Source organism: Pangasianodon hypophthalmus, chromosome 27, assembly GCF_027358585.1.
Source record: "Pangasianodon hypophthalmus isolate fPanHyp1 chromosome 27, fPanHyp1.pri, whole genome shotgun sequence".
NCBI classification, from domain to species: Eukaryota; Metazoa; Chordata; class Actinopteri; order Siluriformes; family Pangasiidae; genus Pangasianodon; species Pangasianodon hypophthalmus.
Window position 1 is genome coordinate 18,188,949 of NC_069736.1, and position 10,000 is coordinate 18,198,948.

Sequence of the window (10,000 nt, forward strand, 5' to 3'; positions counted from 1 at the left end):
CGCAGATTTTCGTTCATTCGATGCGCTTTCCTGTAAAGAAAACATGCTGATGGTTTGAAGGATAAGCTGACCAAGCGCTCTTCTGCTACGTTTACAGCTCATACCATAAAAAATTCTTAGCCTCGCATGCCTTTATTTTTCTTCGTAACGTCTCTATACACATTTAATGAGAGGTTGTGCATGACAGGATAAGAAGAAACGATGGTTGTAAGTTATTCTTCCATTTTTTTGCGGGAGCTAAACGCAGACCAGACGCAGCATAGGATTGGTCAGAGGAATCCTTCGAGCCAATCATTTCGATTTCTCGCTCTACAGAGTCGTACCTAATTTGCATAGAATTGAGAAAATCTAAATTAATATGATGGTTTTAATTGCGTCCCTGATGATGTACACTTTAGAAAATGAACGATCGTTAGCTAGTGTGAAGATAGAGTTAATCGCGCTTTAACACCAGATAACAACGGCTAACTGGTTAACTAGCTATGAAGTCATCCTCACTACATCATTTTTTACTCCAAAAATCCCCTTTTGTGACGTGACTTTATCATAACCTCATCTTCACAGCTCAGGCATCTTATTTCTGCTTCCTTTCGCCAGATCGGTGCTTCATTTCAGTTTACGTTACACACAACTGCGTATAAAAACATGCGAATAACATTAAATATGAAAATACGAAAATGAAGTCAGCTGTAACTACAGCAGCTGCAGTGCACTGTGGGAAACTTTATTCTGTAGATAATGTAAAGTAAAGGAAAGTAATTGGACCTAATAACCCAAAAGAAAGTGTAGTGTGTGTGTGTGTGTGTGTGTGTGTGTGTGTGTGTGGGCTGCATGATACATTTCATGCTAATCAATATTGCTATATTAGCCTGCGCAATATTTCTCCTTTCATCTCCTCTCGCTATCACAAGCCCACCGTCTCCCTTCATCCTCTCGTCCTAATGAAAGTCGGATATTGGAAAGTACACTCGAGTGTGTGTGTAGTGCAGTGTGTGTGTGTCTGTGTGTGTAGTGTGTGTGTGTAGTGTGTGTGTGTAGTGTGCTCTGCCGTGAGTTCTTTAGAATGTAATAAAATTGAGCAAATAAGGATATTGGTTTCTCTGCAGAGTGCGGAGTCTACATCATTCTCTTTAATCCCTCTCTCTCTCTCTCGCTCTCTCTCTTATTCTGTCTGTATGTCTCTCGCCCGTCTCCCAACACTCATAAACACTGGAAGGCCTTTAACAGAACTGTAAATATAAAAAATATTAAGAAAGATGACGGCTTTTATCCTCTCTCTGATCGTCTTTCGGCCGACGTCGTGTGGCGCGTTCAGTCTCCCGCTCGCCTGCAGTGTATTGAGGTGAAGTTATTATTCCGTTATGATATGGTACGTTCTGTTCTCCTGCACGGAATCCGAGATTGAAAGATACAGAGAGCAAGTGTGTGTGTGTGTGTGTGTGTGTGTGTGTGTGTGTGAGAGAGAGAGAGAGACATGGAGAAATGGTGAGGTGAAAAGAAATGTTTCTGAGGCCAAATTGTTGTGAGCTCAAATCGCACAACTGATAACGACGGAGCAAAACACTACAAACATGAGAAGGGAAAAATTCAGCTGCATTTGGAAATTATGTTCCAGAAGGCTGATTGATTGACCTTAAGTTCACACTAGCAAGCGACAAAGCGGCGTCCGTTTTCTACGCGAGTGTGCGACATGGAGCCACAATTTCAGCTACATCAACAAAGGGATTTTCTCACTTCTACACAAATTAGCTATGATGCTGTAAAGAAGTGACAAATCCAACCAATGGCCTTGAACGATTCCTCGAACTGATCCTGTGGTGCGTGTGATCCGACGTTTCTTCAGTTCCCTGCTCAAAACTTTAGCTCCTTTTCCTGCGAATAGTTCGGAAGAAAAACTTTAAGTGTGCTTTCATCTCATTCTGTCACGCATGCTCTCATTAACCGTGTACGAAGAAATATAAAGCTTGGAAGGAAGTGGCAGAGATCAGTGGTGCATCCAGGGAGCGCATGTAGCTAGTACATTTAGCTTTGCTAATGCAATCAGAGGAGGAAGTTAGTCTGAAGCCGAGCACGTAACACGTAAATCAAACTGAGTTTCACACTGATTAGAGTGCTGTTAAACTAGTTAGCTGTAGAGGAGTTAGCGCCATATATTTCTTATTCACTCTGCAATCTCTTTTCATGATGCAGTTAAACCACGACATGATTTAAGTCACGTATTGTTTACAGCCAATATACTGCAAGATGGAGTTCTATCGACACTCCTCTCTCTCTCTCTCTCTCTCTCTCTCTCTCTCTCTCTCTCTGGTGCTCTTTCCCTCTTCACCCCATCACTTGGAAAGTGTAAAATGGCCGCTGATAGAGAACATCAACATTCTAAAAGAGACGTTGACCTTTCCCTGCCCCGGGTAACCAGCCTGACGACGGCCAAACTCTTTTTTTTTTTTAAAGGTTCCTGGCAGTAATTCGTTGTAATCCCCGTGTGACTCGCGTTTGTAGAACACCTCAAGGCTTTGTTTTCAATCGATCAGCGTGACACGGAGTCAGGGAGAGTTTTATTTCCCTGCCTCTTCAGAATCGGGTTTCGGTGTTAATTCATTACTCTCTTCTGTCATTTTTCAGCAAAATAACCCAAAAAAACCCCAAGCGTTACACCATTTCCCCTTTAGCCCTAACGCAGTCGATCAGCTGAGACATGTTCAGCGTTTCAAGTTTGCTTCTTTAGTTTCGCACTGAAGCTACAAAGCTAGTGGTGCTAACGGTTTAGCATCATGTTCCATATTTCCTGATCATGTGACACTGTAAATCATGGAACTGAGAACACGAAAAGAGAATATGTTGAGGCGTAATCTTTCAGGAGATTTCCAGAAGTCGCCATTTCCTCAGGAAAACAAAACCTCCTTCCAGGAAATGAATAAGAATCTGATCTGTTCATTTCCTCGGAAGTATTCCGGAATGTCCGGATACACAGATCAACGTTCCGGTCTACAGTGAGTCCATGAGAAGGTTCATGAGAACCTTCTTGCTTTCACCTCATTTCCTTTTTCTAGGTTTTGACCTTTTTTTTATGCCAATTTAATTATATATTTTTCTTCTTCTATAGCGCTCACTCTGTGTGTGTGTGCATGTGCATGTGCGTGTGTGTGTGTGTGTGATCTCTTTTTTTTATCATGTCTCTCAACTCATAAGACCCTCAGGGTGTGTTATTCATCTCTTAAACACACACACACACCCACCCACCCACACACACACACACACACACACACACAAAAGAGTTTGATTTATATTTGATGTGTGACACATGAAAGAGGAATACATTACTCTTCATGTGTTAGCTGCTATCAAAAGGGTAAATTATCCACTGTTCCACAGGGACAGAATGTGTGTGTGTGTGTGTGTGTGCGTGTGTGTGTGTGTGTGTGTGTGTGTGTGTGTGTGTGTGTGTGAATATGTTACTCCTGTTTATTGGGCAGTTTTATTGTGCAGATTATGTAAAGTCTGCAGTAAATGTCTCTCTCTCACACAAACACACGGCTAATTATGGGACAGTGCATGCCTGGTCATTAAACACCTGAATGGCTTAGAGGTGTCCCTCTCTCTCACACACACACACACACACACACACACACGCACACACAGGCACACACAGGCACACACACGTGCACACGCGCGCACGTGCACACGCACACACATGCACACACACTGATCGCCATTTGTTCTCTACAGAGACTGCTGCTTAATTAAGGCATAAATGGAAGCACATGCACCTCATGGTCAAACACACACACACACACACACACACTCACCCTGTGCCAGCTCAGGTCTCCACAGAATGACACAACACACACACACACACACACACACACACACACACACACACTCTTCCAGTGTGCTTAAAAATGCTTGCCTGTTCCCTCAAGGCTAATAACTGAAGCATTTACATGAGAGCTCATTAAAAGATAAAGTGTAAGACAAAATTATTAAATTGTAACTTCATTTATTAAATTTAAACAACATCAGAGGATGAGGTTCTTGTCTAGAAGGTTGAGGGTTTTAATCCCAGAACTGCCACAGGTTCTCCCTCGGATTCAGCTCTAACAGCTCTAACACGCTATTATGAGAATTTTAGAACAACACAGTCTTATGAAAGAGCAAATGGAGTTTTAATGAGAACATCTCGTAGAAGAAACATCATTAGCGCAGGATCTTTGACCCTCAGGCACATTATTAACTACACTTTCTCTGACCAAGAACAGCTCGGCACAAAAGAGCTAGCACTCTAGTGCTCGGCCATTGTAAAAATTCATTTACAACACAGCGCTGCTGAATTCTTGATTCTGATTGGTCAGAAGGTGTTGATTAATTATCTATAACGGCAGCACTGGCAAAGGTGCAGATGCTAATTGCAGGTTAAAATTAATGCACTTGTGCCTGGGAAATTTTGACTACCCTGACCCGAGAACCATCTGACTTCTCTGAAGACCAACATCTACGTAGAAACCGAGTGCATAAAGAGGTACCTGCCTCCGAGGAACCTCATTCTTACCATAAACCTCATTCCTACCCAGGAACCTTGTGACTATCCCCACCCCAGAATCATGTACCTTCTCTGGAAGCCCTTAACTACACAGAAACCCTGTGACTACCCTGAAACCTTCCTCTCGGGGACTCCATAGCTCCTCAGAAACCAGCCAGAACCAAGTGTGTCTGTAGGTATCTGCCTCCCAGGAACCTCATTCTTTCCAAGAAACCTCATTCCTACTCAGGAACCATTTGACTATCCCTACCCAGAAAACTGCTTTCTCTGGAAGCCCATACCTACCCAGAAACCCTGTGACTACCCTAGAACCTGCTTCCCTTGGACTCAGAAACCTCATGCTTGCCCATGTGGAACTATGCGCCTACCCAGAACTCTACCTAGGAACTCTGTTGCCAGATATCAAAACCAGATATCAAAAATAATCTGCAGCAGATCTGGATATGACTGTTGTGCAGATCTGCTGGATCGTAGGCAGAAACATTCCAGTGTCAGCTGTTACTTAAGTACCGAGTAGGCACATATGATTATCATGATTATCCTGTCATGGCCTCTGACGACCCAGGAGCTCTGTGCCTACCCAAGGACCTACTGAGAAAGTCTGTACGCAACCAACAATCCATACCGAACCAGGAAGCATCCTACCCAGGAACCCAGTGCCTCCAAGGAACTTGCCTCCCAGGGGCTCCATCATTACCCAGAAATCTCATGCCTACCCACTACCCTGTACCCCAGAAACACTACTCCGATCCCCATATCTCATGCCTTCCAAGAGACCATATGCTGTAAAGAAACTGTTACTGGGAACCAAGTGATTCCTGGCTTGTACCTACCCAGGAATACTGGGCCTACCCAGGTGCCTACTGAGAAACTCTGCACGTAACCAAGAATCCATACCTAATCAGGAACCATCCTCACCAGGAAGCCAGTGCCTACTCAGTACCCCGCCTCCCAGAAACACCATTCCTACCCAGAAAGCTCATGTCTATCCTGGGACCTACTCAGAAACTCAGAAACAGAATGTTCTACCCTGGGACCTACTGATAAACTCTACATCTAACCACGGCATGTTCTACCCCGGAACCAAACACCTACACATGCATCTGTTTACTCAGGACCCCAGAAAGCAAGATGATCTTTCTGAGACCTGGATGTGATTATGAGTTATGCAGAGCCGCTGGATCAGAGGTGGATCCATTCCAGAGTCTGCAAGAACAATATTAAACTCGAGTTTACGAACTTTTGCATTTATGTTCTCATCAGTCACATGGATAAATAATTTCATCGTGCCTTTTCCTTGCCGCTGGCTGTGTTTTCAATCCTCATCTTATCGAGGCGAGGCGTTAGACTTGTTATTACAACACTCCGGCTTTTTTTCTCCTCACTCGCTAAAACGAATACTCAGAATCAAACGCTAGCATCTGGAATTACACAGTGCACAGAGTACTGTATGACCTTTGACCCCAGACATTATTAACTGCACTTCCTTCAAACGTTAATTCCAGAAAGCTTTGCCCAAACATGACTGGGTGAAATGCATCATTATTCTGGTGCTGTCTCTCACTCTCTCTCTTTTTTTTTAAAGCAGAAGCATGAGCGAACAACTGTTTTAAATGGAGTTACAGCAGATCGGCTTGTGTTTAAATCACACACACACATGCACACACACACACACACACACACACACACACACACGCACAAGTGACTTGGCTCAACAAAAGTTTAACACCATTAACCTCACAATGGCCTTGGGGAATATTTACTCTTTTCTCTTGCTCTCCCTCTCATCCTTTTGTTCATAAATATTCATCTCCATAATGGAGTTTTTCACAGTGTGAGTTCAGTTAATACCATCTGTGTGTGAGAGAGAGAGAGAGAGAGAGAGAAAAGAGAAAGAGTGGGAGAGAGACGGAGAGAGAGGGAGAAAGAGAAATGGGAGGAAAGACTGCGAAATGAAAATCATGATTTATATGCTAAAGCTTTTTGCCGTTCTCGCAAGACGAGCAGAAAGTAAATGAAGATGAATAAAGATGGAGCTTTAACCCTTCACTCTGAAGGCGGTGTGTGTTATGACACTTGCTTATGACTTGATTGTTTACAGCAACAGGACGCAAAGCGAGTCTGGGGGAAGTGGGCGTGGCCTGGTGATGCAATACAGTTTACTGGACTTTATGCAAATGAGGAGCGAGGTGACGAGCAGCAGGAAGAGACGCTGGGACTCAGTGCCCTCAATCACCAACAAGACTCCCAGACACATCCATCCATCCATCCATCCATCCATCCTTCCATCCATCCTTCCATCATTTTATCCATCCATCCATCCATCCATCCATCATTTTATCCATCCATCATTTTATCCATCCATCCATCATTTTATCCATCCATCCATCCATCATTTTATCCATCCATCCTTCCATCATTTTATCCATCCATCCTTCCATCATTTTATCCATCCATCATTTTATCCATCCATCCATCCATCATTTTATCCATCCATCCATCATTTTATCCATCCATCATTTTATCCATCCATCCATCCATCCATCCATCCATCCATCATTTTATCCATCCATCCTTCCATCATTTTATCCATCCATCATTTTATCCATCCATCCATCCATCCATCCATTTTATCCATCCATCCATCCATCATTTTATCCATCCATCATTTTATCCATCCATCCATCCATCCATCATTTTATCCATCCATCATTTTATCCATCCATCCATCCATCCATCCATCATTTTATCCATCCATCATTTTATCCATCCATCCATCCATCCATCATTTTATCCATCCATCCATCCATCCATCATTTTATCCATCCATCCTTCCATCATTTTATCCATCCATCATTTTATCCATCCATCCATCCATCATTTTATCCATCCATCCATCATTTTATCCATCCATCCATCATTTTATCCATCCATCCATCCATCCATCATTTTATCCATCCATCATTTTATCCATCCTCATTTTATCCATCCTTCCATCCATCATTTTATCCATTCTTCCATCCATCATTTTATCCATCCATCATTTTATCCATTCTTCCATCCATCCATCCATCCATTCTTCTTATCTATGTGATTGTTTGTTTATTTGTTTGTTTCTTTGTTGTTGTTTCACTTGTTTGCATTCTTTCTTAATTTCTTTCTTTCTTTCTTATTTCTTTCCTTCATTTTTTCTGATTAATTCCTTCTTTCCTTTTAATTTTTCCATTCTTTCTTACTTTATTTTTAATTCCTTCATTCTTTCTTTGGCATTCTTTCTATTTGTTCATTCTTTTTTCTTTTTTAATTTATTTTTATTCTTTCTTTATTTATACTATTCCATACTATATATATATTACTACATTTTCTTCATTCATTCATGCCATTCTTCTTTCTTTCCTTCTTACTTTCCTTCTTTCTTTCTCTCTTTCTTTTCTATTTATTTAACTCCTTATTTTTTGCTTGTTTCTTTTTATTTCTTACTTCTTTTAAACCTTTTTATTTCCTTCAATCTTTCTTATTTCGTTCTTTTTCGTTAATTTTCATTCTTTCTTACTTTATTTTCCCTTTGTCTTCCTCCCTCTTTCTTCCTTTCTTTCTTGTCACTCACTTGAAAACATGATCTTTCTTTTCTGGTCCTATCAGCCTTTCCTTCCTGGTGAGATGGAGGATGAAGTGATTTGTACGAGTGTTTTGGCAGTAAAATGAAACCTGGAGCTGTGTGCAGCGTCTCAGTCACTGTAGGGATTTCAGCTTTAGTGTGATTATCACATTAGCAGCCTGTAATCGAGTGTAAAGTTACACTATTCAGACTGAATCCCAGTGTAAACACACGCCACTTCCACTGCATGCCAATTATACCACAGCGCTGCATTCTGATTGGTCAGAAGGTGTTGATTAGTTTTCTATAACAGCAGCTCTGCCAGTAGCGCAGGTTTACATTAATGCGCTGGCTCTAATGCGTTATCGTTTCTATAGTAACCGCTCGTCCACAGGGACTCGTCCACAGGGACGTGTATATCACTGACGTGGTGTATCGCTGTACACGTTTTCTGTAAGAAGAGGTTTATTTCTTATGTGTTTAGCTGTTTCTAGCTAACATGACAAGCTGAGTTTTAACTTCTAGAGAAGAAACGAGAGGCTGGTGAGGGAACGACTGTTTATAGCTGCTATAACGTAAGTGAGAACACGAACTAAACTTGTTTGTCTGATGTTCCGCAACATTAAATGTAACTATAAATTGATAAAAAGTACACCGTATCACTCTTTAACAGGAAAGTGTTACAGGAAAATAATCTACTTTGGGGTGATAACAGTCATATCACCGTCATGTTGAAAATAATAAGCAACACAGAGACAGCCACACACACACACACACACACACGCACACACACGCACACACACACACACGCACACACACGCACACACGCACAGGTGGACTGCTCTCCTTACCGATGACGTATGTGAGCAGCAGGGCGAGTGTTACGGTGACGGCGGCGGCGCTGAGCGCAGTACACTTCCAGTTACAGCAGCGGTACGGTTTACTGAAGGAGAACAGCGGCCTGGAGATGGGGCTTCTGGGTAACGGCCTCGGGGGCGGAGAATACACCGTACTGGAGGTCAGAGGGTAGTTCTGATTGGTCGCATTGAAAAGTGTCGATGAACCCGAGCCGTGCTTAAACAGGAAGTGCCTGGACACAGAGACAGGAAGTGGGAAGGTTAGATGTATATATGATCAATTCATTAATCAATCAAACCCTCAATTAATCAATCAATCAACCAATTAACCCATCAATTAATCAATCAATTATTCAGTTAATCAATCAACCAATTAACCCATCAATTAATCAATCTACCAGTCTTAGAGCTAGTTATTAACAAACACAGAAAAAGGCAAAAAGTCTCAACACTAAACTTTCTTTCTTTTGTCTGTTTGTTTGTTTTTTCTTTGTTTATTCCTTTTTATTTCCTCCTGTCTTTCTTTTGTCTGTTTGTTTCTTTCTGTTTACTTTCCTTTCATTCTTTCTTTCTTTCAGCTGTTTGTATGCTTGTTTTTCCCCTATTCCTTTCTTTTTTTCCTTCGTTCTTTCTGTCATTCTTTTGTTTGCATGTTTGTTTCTTTCTGTTATTGTTTCTTCTGTTTGCTTGTAAGGTTGTTTCTTTGTTCCCTTTTCTTTCCTTCTTCCTTTCTGCCATTTTATTCATTTGTCTGCTTGTTTGTCTTTTATCTTTCCTTCTTTCTTTCGTTTGTTTGTTCGTTCGTTCGTTTTTTTTTCTTTAGTCCTTTGTTTGCTTTCATGTTTGTCTCTTTCCGTCACTGTTTCTTTCCTGTGTTTGTATGTTTGTTTATTACTTTTGTTTGTTTGTTTGTTTCTTTCTTTCTCCTTAACATTATATTTAAAACGAAATAAAGGAGGAGAAGCAAATGAAGACGTTTTCTTAGAAATCATTTTTCCGTAATTAATA

At 41.4% G+C, this 10,000-nt stretch overlaps 1 protein-coding gene across 1 annotated transcript in view; it reads right to left on the reverse strand.

Annotated features, from left to right (window-relative positions):
- The window catches only part of tenm1 (teneurin transmembrane protein 1), a 142,293-nt gene that overhangs the window by 48,267 nt on the left and 84,026 nt on the right, over positions 1–10,000 (reverse strand). Inside the window, exon 5 of the mRNA XM_053230361.1 lies at positions 8,987–9,225. Coding sequence (XP_053086336.1) covers positions 8,987–9,225 — 239 coding nt within the window. The remainder of the gene's footprint in view (positions 1–8,986; positions 9,226–10,000) is intronic.